This window comes from Molothrus aeneus, chromosome 5, assembly GCF_037042795.1.
Source record: "Molothrus aeneus isolate 106 chromosome 5, BPBGC_Maene_1.0, whole genome shotgun sequence".
Taxonomy (NCBI): Eukaryota; Metazoa; Chordata; class Aves; order Passeriformes; family Icteridae; genus Molothrus; species Molothrus aeneus.
In genome coordinates, this window is record NC_089650.1 from 63,700,029 (window position 1) to 63,719,210 (window position 19,182).

At 42.9% G+C, this 19,182-nt stretch overlaps 1 protein-coding gene and 1 long non-coding RNA gene across 2 annotated transcripts in view; one reads left to right on the forward strand and one right to left on the reverse strand.

The window, feature by feature from the left end:
• Positions 1-7,188: 7,188 nt before the first annotated feature.
• LOC136557287 (uncharacterized) lies at positions 7,189-11,066 on the reverse strand. The gene is made up of 2 exons (XR_010783752.1): positions 9,936-11,066; positions 7,189-7,538 (listed from the first exon to the last, which is right to left on the reverse strand). It is a non-coding gene; the product is annotated as an uncharacterized lncRNA (long non-coding RNA).
• A 147-nt stretch (positions 11,067-11,213) lies between these two features.
• BEND7 (BEN domain containing 7) overlaps positions 11,214-19,182 on the forward strand; it is a 46,823-nt gene continuing 38,854 nt past the window's right edge. The window contains exons 1-2 of the mRNA XM_066550981.1: positions 11,214-11,505; positions 15,277-15,360. Of these exons, the coding sequence (XP_066407078.1) occupies positions 11,445-11,505; positions 15,277-15,360 (145 nt within the window). The 5' untranslated portion in view covers positions 11,214-11,444. The remainder of the gene's footprint in view (positions 11,506-15,276; positions 15,361-19,182) is intronic.

Below are 19,182 nucleotides of genomic sequence, written 5' to 3' on the forward strand. Positions count from 1 at the left end.
GCTTTTAGAAGTCTTTTCCAACCTAAATGATTCAATGAGGCTGGTTACTGGCCAACCACACAGGGTGTAAATGCCATGTGGGATACCTGTGATATCTGGAATCTGCTTCCTTCAGGCCTTGAGAACAGCTGGTAGTTACTGAGTTCCTTAGAGTGCAGATCCCAGAGCTAAATGCTTTTGTCATCAACCTCTCAGCATTTGTGACACAGGTAGTAACATCAAGAAATCTCTTGTTTTCCTTATTTACCTGATTTTCTCCAGCTATTTCCACCTTGTGGCTTGCAAAGTCCAAAGGGTCCAGAAAACCAGAAAAGCTTTGAAGAATGAGTAAGAACTCCTCTCAGGTGGTTTTTTTTCACCTTTAGGTCCTCACAGATTTCTTCCTTGTCTTTCCCCTTTGTAAGATCCTGTTTTGGAGAGTTGTAACCACAACTGGCTTTTCACCCACTTTAAATAACCTGAGCTGTGTGTCATGACTCTTCCTTGTAGAAAATGGCACAGTGTTTACAGGGGTTGTTTAACCCCAGGCTGGAGGGTTCTGGATTTAGAAGTCGTGCACTGCTGTACCTCAGGCTTGAATGCAATTGCTTTGCAATGAGGAAGCAGGAAGAGCCCTCCTACGCTTCTCAGAGCTCTCTAAAAGGAAATTACATCACATCTGATGGTGATAGCATCCAAGAATGTCTCTGTATGAGTCCTGGGGGAATGTGCCCACATTTGGGTAAGGGCACAAGTCGGGAGGCTGGAGGAATTCCCTGTAGTGGACTTTATGGTAAAGGAATTGTGTCAGAGTGCCAGCTGCCCCCTCATTTATTCTAGAATACACACAATTTTAGACCTTCTTCATTTCCTGCTCCAGTCTCACACTGGCCTGGTTTTGGCAGGGATACAGGTAATTTTCTTCCTAGTACTTAGTGCAGTTCTGTGGCTTGGATCAGGTATGAGAATAACTGATAACACACTGATGCTTTAGTTTTTGCTAACCAGAGTTTATACTGAGTCAAGGACTTTTCAGCTTCTCATATCCTGCCAGCAATGAGACTGGGGGACACAAGGCAGCCAGGACAGCTGACCCCAGCTGACCAGAAGGGTATTCCATACTGTTGGCATCACACTCAGTATATAACACGGGGGGAAAGTTGGTTGGGGGCTGCTGCTCAGGAACTGGCTGGGCATTACTTAGTAGATGGTGAGCAATTGCATTGTGCATAATTTGTTTTGTGCATTATGTTGTTATTATTATTATTATTATTATTATTATTATTATTATTATTATTATTATTATTATTATTATTATTATTATTATTATTATTATTATTATTATTTCTTCCTTTGCTGTCCCATTGAACTGTCTTTCAATCCAGAAGTCCTCTCACTTTCACACTTCCAATTCTCTCCCACATCCCTCTGTGGCTGGGGAAGAGTGAGAACCTGTGCACCATTGGGGATTAAACCATGATAGACATTATATCTCAATTAGAGACAGTCCAAAAGGAAGGAGGGAAGCCAACTCACAGACAGTATTTGTGAGAAAGATGCAGTTACTGCCAGGTGACTCTTAGACCAAAGATCCCCCAGTTTGTTGGTTTGGGTTTTTTTTTTTTTTTAAAAAAAGGTGTCAGGGAGGGGTAAAAGGGACAAAGAAGCAGCTGACTAGTTTATGTTGGTGAAACAACTTTGGCAAGGTTGGAAAGTAATGCTGTACCTCTAAAAGTGACCTAAAAGTTCACTATTGATGATTTAACTTTCCACAATTGCTCTTTTTCCAGTACTTCTGGTTCTCTGCTCTCTTGCCTCCAAATCAAAGCATCCTGTAATGTAAATCCCCTCTGTGATCTAGACTTTGTCTTGTCCTATGGACCAGAAGTGGCAATCTCCAGAGTACTACATCTCCCAGAAGAGTTACTGTATGTAACTCATATGCAAATATGTAGTTATATTGGTTCTGGTTTTTTGAGAACATTCACCAATATCTCCCCCAAAAAAGGAAAGAGAGAAAAGAAAATCTTTGGTGCCATCCATCCATTGGAGATTTCTCTTTTTGAAGGGATTGCAAAACCTTCTAATCCATAAGAAGAGGTGATATCTTTTTTCTTTCACTGACACCTCATGAAGAGATCCACTCTTGCTTCCTGTCTGATCTCCAGGATGGCAAATCTGTTTGACTCCTCTTTGCCTTGAGGTCAGGGCAGTGTTTGCTGAGGGACGTGGATTGGTGAGATGGCTGGATCAGGTCTTGACTGGACACAGTTCAAAGCTCCTCTGTTCCTCAGAACATTTTCCTGAGGCAATATCTGTGCTGGCAATTTGCTATGGTCCCTGCTTGCTTCACTGTGGATCTCTCATGCTCTGACTGTCTCCATTCACACGTGCTCCTTGGCCCTAGGGTGGGTAGATGGAGCTCCACTTGCTGGGCAAACTCATGGTGCTCATGAAAGCTCACAGTGTGAGATACCATCCTTGGATCATGTAGTGGAAACTGTACCTCCACACTGCAAAAGGATTTCTCCAAGTCACCACCATTCTGAGGAGCCCTGAGAGTGTGGAAACTGTTTAACTGTGTTGTGAAAGCAGACAATTGCTTCCCTGTGCCAGTCCCTCATCCATGCAATGATCCCTTAGATGACATCACTGTATAAGATATTTTTAACATAGTGAAATGTGTGCTTTTCCAGCTGTATTTCAAATTATCAGTTTATCATACATGGCATTACTCTACTCATTAGAGTCAATTAGATCATTGCTATAAATCCAAAGCTTGACTATTTGTTTTCTACTGCTCCTGTTTTGCTTTTCAGGGCAGTCCTGCTGATTTGGTACCACTATGGCTGTGTATTTCTGTCTCTCATGTGATTAATAAATATGATATTTGCTGTCAGGGCTGTAGTCAGGCCTTTAAGCTCTCACAAAATCATTTGCAGAGTCCTGAGAGCTCCCAGCAACTGAGCTTGGGTCTGGAAGCAATAGTGTTACCCACGTTTTCCCCATTTCTAGGTTTCTGCAGACCTCTGGAACAACCCACAGGGTTAACCACAAAGCTACTTTGAAGTCATTTCCTTCAAAACATTAAATATGAAATCAAGACTGGAAAGGGAAATCTAGAAGTTATTCAAAATCTTGGAACATTTGTAAGAGCCTTGTAAGCAATAGAAATAGAAGCTTACAACATACATGAGGTGTTTCATTCCAATTTCTAGCTGGTTAAGTGATTGCTCAGCTTTATCTGCTGCAAGCCAACTGTCAACCTGCAGACAGATTATTGAAGGCAGCTCAAATAACCCAGTTTCACTCAAATAACCCAGATGTCATCTATTTGCCAAAGTGGTAAAACGGATCAGAGTAATTTTGACTGCTCTCAGTGGTTGTATTCAGTTTACATTTAGTTGTTTTCAGGTCATATCTTTATGGGCATCAAGTTTCACTTATCTATTTGATATTAGAACAGGGGAAATCCCCAGTTCAGCCAGCATATGCTTTCACTTGCACACAGGAGGCAGAACTGATGCCTTGCAGCTGACCAAGATTGCAGAACTCATTTCAAGTAACAAGGGCACAGATGATTCTTAGAAACCCTTTTTAGATAAGTACATGGTTCCTTTTATTCATCTTCAAAACACTATACCAAAAAAGACATTGGATAAAATTGCCTTTACACCATGACTAAGTATGTCCGCTTCTGGCAAAGGCAGCTCTATACCCAGTCTGAGTTTTCTTTTTTTATTAAAGCAGTCCTTAACTTTTTGGGAGGGATTAACTCACCCAATTCCCCATTCTTTGCCCCCACATCTACTTTGTTACAGGTACCTCCAGCTTGTCATATCTACAGGCACCTCCAGGTGTTCTATCAGAGGTGTTAGTATTGCTGCTAAGGATTGCAAACTGCACTTCCCTACAGCCCTGACACTGGGGATGGGCCCATCCCATCCATTTAGTCAATTTAAGCCACTCTGGGCTTTCACTTTTCCAAACAGCACACAATCTTCAGGAGATCACAGTCAGAGAAACACTCAGCTAGAGAGAAGGATGAGGAAGAAATTGGAGATAGTGCTCCACCACAGGTGTCCAAATCACACTAAAAAGACAAGGAAAGCTCACTGGGGAGGAAATGGCAGAAAAAAGGTTCCCACATTTCTAATATAACTCTTCCAAAGTGTAGGGCATCTGTGTATCATGAAGGTGACATTTCAATTTGCTTTGTTTTGCTTTTTAAAGTATCACTTGATTAGTTCTCATGGTAAGTCAACCCCTGCAACTGCTGTCTGCCAGGACACACCTCTGGAATGCACTGTTAAAATAGTTAGGAAAGTAGTGACATCCGTATGGATATTACTGCTTAGTAAGGCTAGTGTGGCTTTTAGAAACACACTTGAAATAATGTTTGGCTGTTAATTATTCTCTGATTTTGACAAGGCAATATTTATGAGCATTGTTTAGGTTGCCTATAGGATGCGTGAGTCTTTCCTATCCCAGCAGCTTTATCTGTAAAACTGAGGTGGTGTAAAAAACTCATCGTTGCTTCTAAAATGCTTTGCATTTAAGAACAGCTAATTATTGCCAAACTGACTGATATATGAGATATCTGATGAAAATTCTGTTGTTTCAGGAACAGTATTCGTGGCTCAGCTAATGGCACTGTGTCTTGGAGTCCCTAAGGAATTGGTCCCAAGATGTCACTAGGGAGACTGTGCTTTTTAGACAGCAGTGGCCATTTGTGGCTGTTAAAGAATCCAAAACATCTTGGAGGAAAATGGTCATGCTGCCTTTTTTTGTTGCTTTGGTTTTGGCTTTTTGCTGTTGTTGATATTTTTGTAGCTGTTCTTTCTAGCACTCCAGCAGTGCAGGGCAAATGATGTGAAGCACTGAACATCCTTACTCCCAGCATCAGTTTGCACTACACATACCCAAACAACAAAGTCTTTCCAGGAAAGGTGCAGTTACAGGACTAAGCCCTGCAAATACAGACTGTGTTGTCAAACTGCATGCACTGCATTTTAGATCCATTCAACCTTCCCCAAAGGAATATCTACACTTAACATCCCTTGGTGTTGAGACATTTTAGCTGTATTAACAGACACCATCCAAACACCAAGTAGATCTTGTTGGATGGTATAAAAGCCCATAAAAACATCTATTTTTCTTCCACTTTAATGCATATAGAAGATAAATGGTTGAGCATAAAGTATTGTACTTCTGAGTTCATTAGCTTCTATTCAACACAGGCAAGAAATCTCTCAAAGTTATTACTAATTGATCATAGTTCTGTGTTGTCAGTGTGATCCCTGCAGGATGTGTCCATCTCAGAGAAAATGCCCATGCAGGTGCACTGGCTGCCTCAGCAGAAAGGTCAGGGATTGAATGGGTGATGGAGTCTTCAGTATCTACACATCTCTGAAGGTAAATCCAGGGGGGGTCACATTAATGAAAATGCTGCTGTATGTATCTTACTGCTGAATAAAAGCACCTTTTTCAGATGTTGTCAGTCTGCAGCCTGACAGAGATTTAAAATTCACATAATCTCTCTTTAAAAAGTACATGTGTGAGTAGATTTTGAACTCCATTGTACCTTGCAATGAAATATTTTTTTTTAGAACTGAAAAGCAGGGCAGGTGGTTACGAATGTGTCTGAAGCTATTTCACCAGCCTGAAATGTAAGTACTGTTGGAAAACATTTAGGAAAATAGAACATCTTAGAAGGAGATGCAGCAACTTTTCATGAATGTATTTTAGTTTGCATCAGTATTCTGAGCTACAGGGATTATTAGTAGAGAAACTCTCATTGGGAGAGGGGATTGATGGCGTTGAGGCAGCAGCCCTGTGAGTTGACAGGGATGCTAATATAGCCACGGCACAAGTTTAGAGAGCAGATCAGAGCAGCTGGGTGGGCTGATAGAGAGGATCAGGGCAGCCCAGAGGAGCAGTAAGAGGATCCAAATAAGTGGATTAGTAGCATACCAAAGCACACATTACTTTTAGTTTTCAAACTCCCATTGATTTTACTGCAAGTGCATTTACTAATGTGTGGCAGGAGAAATGGAAGAGGATCAAGGCAGAATCCAGACATGGAGAGCAAGTCCCTGTGGCAAGCTGGAAACAGAGAGAGGCTGGGCTGGGGAGCATGGCACAACATCCCCCCATCAGGCTCAGTCAGGACTTAGAGGAGCATGGCTGCTGCCTGGGCTTCACCCTGCAGCCTCAAGGAGCTGTCTAATGGTGTTAAATGCTTTTGTTCCTGCAGCTGAGGCTGCATTCGTTTTCCATCTATAGCCCCAGCAATTGCATTGCTGCACTCTTACATCTGCCTTCAGCTGCCGTGGCTGAAGCAAACTGACACAAAAATGTAGGAATGATCAGCAGCATGACCCTCTTGGAACTCTCCCTAGCAGGGGGCTCGCTGGGCTGCTGGACCCTGAGCTGAGCTTGCTGCAATTTGTGCCTGCAGCATCCATCAGAACTGGGAGTGCTGACTGCTGTGCTTGGGCTGGCACCACTGACACTGACTCTGGGATGACCCAAAGCTCAAATGTGCCCTTTCTGAGGACACCAGCCTTGCTTTACATTTCATCTCTTAGGCAGAGGTGGTAGTGATGTAAAGATACATCCAGCCTAAAACTTCTAAGCACTATTACTCTTCATATAGCAGGAAAGTTCAAATTTCTAGGCAAAATAACAAGCCATACTCATGTTGTTCTCAGCTGCCTTGAAGGACTTGGGTTGTAAGGCCAAAATTAGTTCGGCCCATGGTTTCTCCATGTTGCAGAGAAGCAGAGGATGTCCATGTAGGCAGATCTCTTTTACTCTCCCACATCCTCTTTCATAAAAAAAGAGCATTGTTGAGACCTTTTCTTTCTTCATCCTTCAACCACATCTGTTGCTTAGACACCTTGGTCTCCTCTCCATTCCCAGAATTCAAATCCAAACACTGGTTTGTCCTAAGGATGACTTAATATCCAATTATCCCATAAGTATTGGATCAGAGTGGATGACCATCAAGCATTGACTCTTAGAACACAGTGCCCTTCCTTGAAACCTTAGTCCAAGCTGTAATAAATTCAAAAACAGGGGGGAAAGTCCAAACTTACAGTCAAAAGGGGGTTTGCATTCTGATATGGAAATGTTTAGAAGGTTTGCATTCCGATATGGAAATGTTCAGAGGGTTTGTGACTGCACACACAAAGAACACTTTGTACATAGATTCAGTTATATTCTTTATTGTTGAAACAGTTCTGGAATGTTTTGGTCTCCCTGAGCTGGCAAACAGATGAAAACATTGGTCTGTCCTAGAATTTTTTTCTTTAAAATTTATATGAGAAAGATTAACAGGCAGCAGGATGGACAAGAAGGCATTTCAAAACTGTGTTCCAAAAGAAAAAGAGAGTAAGGACAGAGACATGAAATGTCAAGTACTGTGACTCAAATGGTCAGGAAAAACTTAGGGAGGATTGGAAAACACGTTAAACTGCACTCCAGACTTCAGAATTCTTCAGGATATCCAGACACCTTCCTCTCTGAGTCCTTGGATATGCCAGCCTGAGAGCCTGCTGAAAGGGAAGGTTTGTAGTGAGACAGCAGAGCACAACGTGGCCTATTGTCAGCTTTGGGGCTAAGTACTGCCCACATGTGTCATATGACCTCAAAACCACCACTGGAAACACTACTACAGTTTATAAAATCCTCAGTGCCATTCATTACACATAACTAACCAAAATAACTCACCTATTAAGCTGTCACCTGTGCAGCTCCTGGTCTCCAATTTACCTCTTCACCCTTCTCCTGCTCCCCAGTACCACACGGAACCTCGTCAGGCTCCAGGATGAGTGGTAATCGTGGTGCTATTAATGTGACAGTCAGCAGCCTCTTCCCTCTTCACACAGCCTCACATGAATTCCTTGACATTAGACTTTAAGCCTCAGATCAAATCACTGAGTTTATGAGACTTTCTCCATTATAATTTTTCCAACTGAAAAGCTGAAGTGGTTCTTAGTACACTTATTTAATTCTCCTCAGCTCTAGGACTCTTTAGTCATCGTTGTCCTATGCCATACTACTTCTGAATAATAAAATATTATCATGAACTGGACACACCTGGAAACAAAAAGTCTGGGACATCCTGTGTGAAGAGCACTGCTGCTGTTAATACTGAAATATTACTAGATTAATTCTATTTAATCAGTTAGCTCATGATCTGAAATGAAAAAGAAAACTATTTTGCACACCAGAAAATTGTTGGAAAAGTCACTATCAGTTAGAATGGGGAGGGGATATTTTGAAAGTAACTTGAAGTATAATAAAATGTTAACTAGGAAATAATCAGGGATGATCATACTGACTTGGGACATGTTGCAAGACAAAGCCCTTATTTAGTTGGCTAATTTCATGGCATTTTGAAAAACACACTGCTCAGTCAATGGTTTGAGGAAATACTTTGAAACCATTCGTGAATAGATACAAAATGCTCGAATTTTTCATATTTTCACCAGAAAAAAAAGACCTATGGGTTCTTAATATGTAATAATAACAACATGATATTGAGACAGAAACTGAAATAAAAGATGAAATTAAAAGCTGTCTGCCCCCCAGAGCCAGTGTGCACTTTATCCTAAGTCACTTGGCTGCCACAGCGATGCAGGCAGTGACTATCTAGGGTGACACAAGGCAGCCATTCTAGTGGGATAAAGAGGACTTTCATCCCTGCATTTCTCCAGCTGGAATAATGCAATGGTAGCTTGTGACAAACGAGCAGATGATCCCAGGCCAGTTTTAGGATGGCCACCCCAAAATGCCCAACAACAGACTCACAGCTCCCTGTACATGGGAGCCTTTGAATTTGTGTAGTTTTTTCTCAGTCCCAGCTGAGAAGCACCAGCAGTGCAGGACAGAAAGCAGCTTCCAGCCACCGGATCCTCCTACGTGTTGTATGGATAACTACAAGACTTTGACCTAAAGTCACCTTGTCCTAGTTTCTAATTCACTTTTATGCAGATGAGATGGCAGGACTGGGGCTGTGGTATCCACACTGGCTCGTACTTTCAGAAATGAAAGCTGCAAAGATTTATTCATCTGAGCGACCACAACTAGGCTAGCTTGCAGGATCAGGCTTATTCTGCATGAAAAGGATGGATCTCTCTAACTCACAAAAAGGAAAATGAGAAATATCAGTGGAAAAGGGGATGTGCTAACTCTTGGAAAACATTACTGGAAACTGCATTGCCCAGACTGAAATGTCATTTAAAGCCACGAGTGCCCCTTTAAGCAAAATATCAGCACAGGGAAGGAAGAACTAAAACCAGTAAAAGAGCAGCTGATAAAACATTGCCATAAATTATACCCCAGAATGTTTCACAAAATTGAGTAACAGAGGAAAACAGAAAAGATTTTTGTAGCACATTCCTTTGGCAAATGCAGGATAAAGCTCATCATGTGAGCTGAACTGTAAATGAGGGCCTTATGCTTTATAAAAATTCTCCTATTATCCCAGGAAGGATGAGAGTCAGTTTCATCATGTAAGTCCCATAAATAAAGTTAGTTAGCAGACAAAAATCAGCAGACTGTTTGGGGAGGAAAAAAAAGAGAAAATACACTTTTTGTAGGAAAAATATAAGCACACTGCTGCTGCATTTCAAACCCGACTTCATTACACTGTACCAGAGATTAATTGGACCCACAAAATCCAGCAAACAGCATATGACATCCATCTACCTTTGCTGCTTCAGCATCCTCCCAAAAATATATAATGCAGGATTTTAAATAGTACGTTAGCCCAGTTTCCTTTCATAAAGTCTTACAGAGAAGTTTAGGAAAATTCCAAAAGTAGCATACTGATTGCCTCTGGGATTTTCCACTTAGAAATTTAATAGAAAATTACACCCCTACCCAATCTGTGAGGTTTCCATAACCTCCCTCGTGAATTTAATTTTCCAGCATATAATAAATTTTACCATTAGGCATATTTTCTGATATTGCTTCACCATTAAGGCTATTTCCCAATTTTTCTTTTCAGAACCATGTATACCCTCTGTGTAGTGTCTGGATGGCACCTTGAACCAAAGAGTTCAGGTCTGACTATGTCCATGCACACAGTTAGGATACAAATCGCTACTGTTAGTATTCAATTTGCTTCCCTCCTGCTCATTTCATGTCGTTATTCTGAGTGATAAGGTCGGTCAATATTACTGGAGCTAACGGGATTCTCCTGGGTACTCTGAGGAGACCAAGGCAAGATCTGCATTTGCATCTGTTCAAGTAGGCGTATGCAAGTATCACATAGTCTTCTCCTTGTCACAACACAGTCTGACTACACGTAAAACACAAGATGATGATCGGAGCTGTGTTTGCAGTTATCAGCAGTCATAACTGTAAACGCCTGGGTCCTTTCTCTACAGGCAACAGGCAAAAGCACTCTCGGCTGTAAAAAAACCCACTCGACCCTCAGTGAATTTAGCACAGTGAGCGAACTGGAAGTGTGGCTGAAGGCGTCAAGTGGTGAATAAATCAAAGCACTAATTTCAGCTGTGTTCGGGCCAGCCGTATGGCTGCAGTGACCTCACGGTGACCGTCGGGAGGGCTGCCAGACGCCCTAAATCTCGCTCCTCTGGAGAGCCGAGACTCTCTTCCTCTTGCTAAGGCGATCCAGTTTTTGGCCGAGGGACTCCCTTCCTCTTGTTAAGGCGATCCAGTTTTTGGCCGAGGGACTCCCTTCCTCTCGGTAAGGCGATCCAGGTTTGGCAGAGCTCAGCCCAGCTGGCGGCTCGGCGCTCTTCTCCAGGCCTCGGTCCATGACACCAGCGGACACATCGCTGCGATAATCCCTGTAAAACACGGCAACAAACAGGTGTTGCCATCAGTTCCTGAGGTTTACCCTCTTCCGCACGCCAACTTCAACCCTCTCCCCGCCGGCCCTGGCCCGGTCCTGCTAAACACGAGGAGTTCCCCCCGCTGAGCCCCTGAGGGGAGCCGCGGGCAGCACCGCGGTGCCGAGCGGGCAGCGCCGGTGCCCGTGTGCGAGACGCGCGGCGGGAGGGGGACACAAAATGGCGCTGCCCCTCAGCCCCTCGCCCTCAGCCCGCGGCGGGGCCGAGTGGCGGCGGGCCGACCCCGGGGTGGCGGCGGCTCCCGGCCGGCGGAACCGCCGCCTTCCTTCCCCCAGCAGGTGGCACCGGGGTCCCGGCGCCGGCGGCGAAGCCATTGCGGGCCGCCCTTCGCCGCCGGGCCGCGGCCGCGCAGCCGGCGGGGGGGAAGGCGGCGGCATCGCCCCCGCGGGGCTCCCCCCGCCGCACCCCGCTTTTCCTCAAAGTTCGGGGCGGGAGCGGGGGGGAGACCGGAGCCAACTTGTCCCGGATCCCTTTATTCGCCGCCGGAGCCGCCGTCTCTCCCAACCCCCGCGTGTATTGCTGATCGGAGGGACGGAGCTCGGTCCTGTGTCCGCCCCGCTCCTTCCTGCCCGCACCATGGAGTTCGCCCAGAGGAAGAGGAGCAGGAAATCCCAAAGCTTTAAACTGGTCAACGAAGGTAAGGCGGGGGCGGCCGGGCTTTGTTCGCTGGCCGGGGGCAGCCCCGACTTTTGCCCCGGGGGGAGCGGGGCGTTATGAAACGCCGGCGCCCCCGGGCCGCCGCTCCCTCCCGGCTCTGTTATTGAACTCCGCAATCCTCTCCCTGAACTCCCCGAAACCATTGCACGCCTATCTTTTTTTTTTTTTAATTTTATTTCTTTCGCCCCTTTCCCGTTTCCTCTTTCTTTTTTTAATTATTTTTTTGCATGTGTGTTACGTGTTGTTGCAAAACCACCACCTCAAGCCTCCCCACCACCACCTCAGGTGGACGTGTTATTTTTTTACAAGCAAAGAACCTTGCACAAAATAAAGTTGGATCGTGTTTAGTGGTGAATCCAGCTTGGGCGGGGGGGAGAAAAAAAAAATCGGGAAGCGAGCAAAAAATAATGACACTTGAGCAGCGACAGACCTCCTTAGTATTCAACTCTTGTGGATTTATTGTATTTGGGGTGGTTTTTTTCCTCTCCTCGTCTGTGTACATCCTTGTATTTCAAAGAAAAGCTGAATCGAGATCGCTTTATTAAAAATCCACGCAGGTAATTAATTGTACGTGGGCAGGGGAGAGCCGCTGGCGTGTAACTTGTTCGCTCGGGGTGTGTTTGCTTTTGGAAAAGAGGATATTTTAAAAGGGATCGTGAGGGGAGAAATATTTGAATTCATGTCGGGAAAGAAGCACAGCTCTGTGTTTCAGTCTTCTTGTTGTTGTTTTCTTTAATTAAAGGGGGAAAAAGATAGAGCCGCTGGTAGGCATTTTCACAGGTGGACTTCCCAGCCCTGGGGATTTATTTTGCTTGGGGATTTATCCCTTCTCCGGCCGATGAGATGTTTTTGCCCTGATGGAATTGATTCGAGATCGTTTCTCCTTTTGTGTTCTCAAGTATTGGACGGGAATATCTCCATGAAACGCTGTGTGTGTCCTGCATGCCAAGTTCAAGGCAGGTGACTGCTTGGGTGTAATGTCACGCTGGTGAAAAGGGGGACACACACACGAGTGTCAAGATTTGCTGTCTGAGGAGTGCTCTGCAAAATTACCTTTGAAGCAAAGAAATTCAAAGATGGAAATAAACTCACTTGGTGGGAATAGTAAATAATGAGTGCTGTATCGTGGTAGGGGGGTCTGGGGCATCACACATGGTCCCTGTTAAAACTAGAGGGGCAGGGACTTGCCAGACGTGTCTGAAATGCATTGGAGGTCTGCATCCATTACCAAACCTATCAAAGGTGTAATTTTACAGAGAACGGGTTTGCTTTGTGGGCTTTTGGTAGTGAACATGCTCCCAACTTGGAGGCAGAGTTAGTGCATGACTGGGCTGGAGCATGGAGGTGGTGAAAGCAAAATGTGGAAAACAAAACTGAAATTTTGCTTTTTTTCTTTCCGTCCTAATGGGCCTGTAAAAAGAGTATTTGCCAGAAATAGGTTACTGTGTTGCCAATCTCAGTTGCCACGTCTTACAGGTTTAGATATGCCTCAGTGTATGAGATAATCTATTTAACCTTATTTTAATAGGTAAATCCAGTTATGATGGTACATTATTAATAATATTTTATCTATGGTCTCTTTTTGGATGTAGAGAGTCAAATACAGAGCTACACTAAAAGCATATGCTAGAGAGAAAATTATGTCTTTTTACTTTGAGAATGGAGGAGATAAAAATCAGGTTTTGTATGTGAGTCTGCACTCTCATACTCTTTTCTATCACAGTTGATTAGAAAGATAATTATGTATAAATAGTTGTCTCTTGTAATTGGCCTTTGCCTCTTGCAGGAGTTATTCTGTAATGTCACAGTTTAGTGTTTACTGTTGTGAAATTGATACAGTTTTCCAGTGCCTGGACTGTAACATCCGAGGCAGAAAAAGGAAACCAAAGAGAAAAGGCTATGCTGTATGAATTGGTAACACACCATCTGCTATTGATGTGTGCCCATACAATGCTTATTCTGTCCCAAAAATTACTTTGAGCACCTTATCACAATTATCAATAGTGACCAAATCAAGAAAAAGTCCATTGCTGTGCTAAACCAGAGCCACCTCTGGGGTGAAATGTGGTGACTTTAAGGCAGCAGCTGCAGACCAGAAGAATATTGTGCCCAGCTGGATGTACAGGGAAGTGCTAGAGAAGAAACTGGGTGTAATCTGTATATCTAAGGTCCATGAGTCTGTAAGTCATTTAAGTCCTAGTTTCCACTTACTTGCTTCCACAGATCTTGAATGTCCTTGAGAGGATGAAGGTGCAGAGTGTGGCAGGTAGACCCTGACTGGCTGTGGCCATCAGGTGCCCACCAAGCCACTTCATCCCACCCTCTGCTCAACAGGACAGCTAGTGATCATGGAAGGCAGCACAAACCCTGCCAGTTTAGTCTCATAAAAGAAGATTTTACTTCCTCAATGTCATATCTCAGACTTCACCTTTACCCATTTCATTGGCTGGGCGTGCTCAGGAAGCAGAGGAATCCTTTGTGTAGCACCTCATCCCTGACCTCTCCACTTCTGTGGTGTGGTTGTTTCCCCCTCATTTTCTTTCCAGGCCCTTCTCATTCTGTAGAATTGCTGTGTTAGGCTCGACTTTAGTTTACATACTGGGTTGTTCCTCCTCTTGTGCCTTCGAGACAGTTGTGCTGTACAAATAAACACACCTAACAAAAAAGTGACTTCCAGGAGACTTTTCCAGTCCTGTGCCTGTTTGGTCAGAGGTGCAGGTGTGCTGCTTGTGGAAGGAGCTGCTTCTGCTGCGCTCCACTTGTGTTACACCTTTTAAGTGAATCCCCCCAAAGTCCCTTCCATGAGTTAATCTCTGCCTTGCTTTTTGTGAGGCAAGTAAACATAAAACCAGTTTAAGGAGGGAGTAGCTAAGAGCGTTGGCAACTGGGAGGGCATGGAAGGAGTGAGGTGGGGAGGTGGCTCTTTCAAGACACTGAATATATTGTTCAGTCTTGAGCGATTTGCCGAAGGACAGAGCGTGTGCCAGTATCAGAGTCAGAAACAGCATCCACGACAAGCTGCCTTGAGATGATTTTTTTTTTTTTTATTTGGACTTACTATTTCTCTCTGTGTAAACAAAGCTCTGGTTTTAGTGAACACCTGCCTGGTGTTACAACAGAGACCTTCACAGCAAAATATTCTTTTATTTAAAATAGAAACTTAGTGGTGATTTTTTTTTTAATATCTTGTAACATCTCTGTATATGAGATGCCAGTGCTAATTCTTCAGGTCATTATGGGCATTAATTTCTATAGATGGATATCCTAAGGTGTCACTGATCCTCCTTTCTTCAGAACTGGGAGGCCAGTGACATCAGTATGAGTCAAGCCAGCTGAGCAATAGAGCCCTGATGTACATAGCTGATTCCTTACTGAGGTGAAGTTTGAAAGTTTGCCTTGGTCTCTGGGAAGGTAAAGTTTTCATTATAAATCTGCTTTCCTTCTGTAAAGCAAGAAGCCAGATAATTGGCATCTGGTGGGATAATTTGCTGTGAAAATGAACACAGTAATTTAGGGCAGGCGTAGCTATTCCCTAAAATCTGTGAAATATTTGAGCTGAGTCTCTCCAGTGTGAGCAAAGGTTTTTTAGGAGGTGCTGATACAGAGCACATTTTCTGTGCTTAATTTGATGTACATGAAATAAACTGCAGATATATTGATAAATTGTGTAGTAAAACTGTAGCAATGTGTTCAGTGTTCATTTTTTCCAGATCACTTGAATTCTAATTTTTTTTATCGTTTTTCATTCCAGATTACCATCATGAGATATATAAGATCTCTGACTACAGCAATGATGTTAATGGGGAGACCAAAGAAACACAACCAGTTTTTTTAGGTATGTGCTTGTGTTGATTAATTTTCAAGCAACATTGCGTGGCCATTTGCAATTAGGGAGGAAAAAACCTCTGTGCAAGCACAGAAAGCGCCTGCCATTGTTTAATATGACGTTCTTTTCAAGACCCTTTTATTCTATGAATTGCCAATATATCCTTTATTAACACTGCTAAAAGTTGTAATTTCAGACATAAATGTTTATTAGTGTCTACACACAGTGCTAATTATCACTCACTCAGAGAGCCAGATGCTGACTCTGCAGTTTTGCAGCTCTGTGCTCACCCCATTTACATTGCATATTCCCTGGCATGCTTCACTGGCAATAGTTTGTGTAATTGGGGTATTACATCTTTGACATCTGGATAACAGAAATTCAATTTCCAGGAAGCTGCTATTTGTTTGGTTTTGCTTCTGCCTTGGGTGGGATAGAGGATTAATGTGCTGTCTTAATGTAATGTCCTTTCACCTCTGGAGCTTGCTTGCTAATCCTGGCATGGCAAAATTAAATTAAATCAACAGTTAAAATGTGTAAAGAAAATACAGAAGTAATATAGAGTCTGCAGCATGATATGTATTACAGCATATCAGTGACTGTTTATCAGTGAACCTTTACCTTTCTTGTGTGCTTTTTATCCTCTCTAACTCCTCAGCTGCAGAGTGCTTCTTCTTTTCCTGCTTCTATTCCCTTCCAATTGCATCCAGGACCTCACCTGGGTAAAGCCCCTCTTGGCAAAGATTTGGCAGGCTAAATTCAAAGAAGGAGAGGCCAGTTTTTTGAGCTGTATAAAGCAAGCTTGTGAACACTCTGTTCAGGCTTTGGAGAAAGCAGATGCCTTTGCACCAAGAAACTTGGGACTGTCTGCCTCTCCTTTTCAGCACCAGGAGCCCAAACATTTTTGTGGGGCGATTTAAGGTTTCTGTAGCCTGTTTGTGTTGCCCCCTGGAGCCAGCGAGTAGCACTGAAATGTGGGAATTGGCACCTGAAGATACTCTGCATGCAAAATGCCTTTGTCTCCTAAATTCATAGTGCCACATCCTCTTCTAGAGGTCAGAAGCAAATGGGAGAGAATAGGAAGGGTGTTAAAAATAAAACAGGGGTTGTAGCTGCCTTAAATTCCCTTCTCATCTTTTCACCATTTGAGCAAGTATTTCTTCCCTACGCCCATTTCCAAGGAGAAGCAAAGGCCACTGCTGTGCTTTGTGTTTGGATTTCATGTTCTGGATGCACTTTTGGTGAAGTCTGATAAACCTGATGGAGTGAGCTCCACCACAGGTTTACTTTAAATGCTTTTTCTTCCAACTCTAAGTCATGAAAAGCTTTAGCAAGAATTAGGCATCAGCCAGGGTGCAGTAGTCTATGCTTTGACATTTGTGCTGCAAGTCAGACCCACTGATCTTGATTTTGGCTTGGTTGTGTTGTCCTTAGGTTCATTTGGGTTTTTATTTTTTAGTAAGTCCAGCTTTTCATTGTGACTGAAAGTGTTCTGGCATTTAAGTGCCTCAAGTTCACCTATTTCAAGAGTCAGTCAGAATTTAACCTTTAAGAATGTGAATCCTATCAAGGATCTTCTTATCAGGTATAGTCAGGGTGTAATCACTGCTTCACTTGATTTCACTGCTTTATGCCAAAATTTATCTCTGAAGGATGTTTATTCCAACTTGGTGATTTAGAGTCAAGTTTGTTCTCCAGTTTAAGTGATCCATGGGATAGGCAGTTGAAACCTGAGTGTGATGCAGTGTTTAGTATGGAATGGATGCTTTGATACAGCATTGAAACTATTACCTTTAGGGAAGGTGAAATGTTAGTGGCAGTCTATAAATGAGTGGAGCTTTATGACAAATGGGATGTGGAAATGCCTTTGCACATCTGAGCATGGTTAACTCAAAACTGCTGTTGAGAAGAGGGGAGCTGCTAGGGTAAATGAGTAAATCACAAGAATCCAGTTTGTTTAATGTACAGATAAAATAAGGATGAGATGTCAAGAAGGACCTGATGAACCTAGATGGTCTTTTTTGCACCAGCATAGATGGGCACAATTGGAGAAAATTGGAGAAAGCTTCAGTGCAGTTAAAGGAACATGGTACTGGATATGTCCTCTGATGGCTGCAATGGTGCAGAGTCCAACTGCAATCTGAATAGAGCTTGGAAGTTTTCTCATGTAGTGCAGTGCTGGGAGTGGGGATGTGGTGGCTTGTCCTCTCCCCCAGTCCTTTGTTCTGATAAGATGATGAACAAGAAGTCACATCTTTCTAGATGAAGGACATGCTAACCACAGTCTTTACAAGATTCCAGGGGAATGTGGAATATATTTTGTAGATGAGGACTGGCATGTCTTTTGTTTTGAAGGAAAGGGCTTAGTTATCTGGTACCAGGACAGACTGCTTAGCCTGAGAAGGAGGAGGCAGCCCAGAGTGAAATGCTTAAACCTCAAACATGGGTGAAATTTAAAACAGACCTGACTTCTGTTTTTCCAGTAAAGTCACAGGGCTGCTAGCCCAGACTTGGTATTACAAGCCCTAGAAGGGATCATGTACACTTGTGTCTTGTGGACAGTGATGATTAAACTTACACTATCTATTAAAAAACTCTTTTGCATACACCATATAGGTTTTTTCCAGTCTTAATATTTTTATTACCAACACAAAAAAGTGGAAATACAGTATACTTCCAGACTGAGTGTTTTTACAATGCTTTCAACTTGAAATTCCGGCTCTATGTTTGAAAGGTTAATGCAGAAAACTAATTATATTATCCTGGTAATCAAATGTGTGATGAGACATTTGTCTGTGTAATTAACAGTGAAGAACTTTTATAGTTTCATAAAATTGCACGCTACACACAGTGTGCTTGGAGCATTTGTTTTGAAGAGATGTCCAAAGCAGAGATGTTTATGACTGATATAAAGTGGAACTGAAATGTACTGTAATGCAGGTGTCTGTGCATTTTACAGCATTTCACATTGTTGAAATGGAAGGCAGCAGATTAATAACTTCACTGTGTCATGGTAAAAATAAATAATGTGTTCTTGGAGCAGGGGAGCAATGCATAAGTTACTCACTAATTTCAAGAATTTATTCTGTCCCAGAAATTATATCCTTTGCAATTTATTCACAGAGAAAAAGTTGACTTAACAAGTAACTTCACAGACTTGTGTTACTGTTAATAGGATTATATCCCAAGTCTAGTTGTTGCAGCAGTGGCTTCTGTAATTAAGACTCCATAGAAGTTTATGTTATGTATCTGTGTTTTCTAATGATCTAACTTGGTAAAGTATTTCCCTTGAGGGCTAAAGCGTGGTCTTGGCCTGGGCTATTTCCAAGAACTGGGGGATGTTGATGTGTATCTATTATTACTTTTTTAATTATATGACCCCATTAATATATGCTTTTATTGAGTAGTTGCTCACTTGTCCTTTCCCAAGCGATTTAGTATGGCATGAAAGTGTGTAACTTGGGCTTCTGTAGCTTCTCCTCTTGGGTGTTTTGAAACTCTTTCACCAGGTGGGAGTGGTGGCTGGGCCACCTGGTATGACCCAGTTTCCAGGGAAATAACCCCAAAAGCCTGAATGCTCTCAGGGTCTGATCCTGGGTTTGATTCTGCAAATTTCTTTGCTTACATTAGTGTTTGTGGGGTTTAATAACTTTGTTTGTCTCATGATAGGCAGGGTTATTAAACCATGTGTTTCTGTGCTTGCTTTGTAAGAGGTCTGATTTGAGGGTGATCCAGTTTTCCTGCATATCTAAATCTAGTGCTTTGTGTGGTGACATGAACATAGCAAATGCTTTGAGGTGATGTTTCAGAGCATTGCTAAGGTGCCTCAAC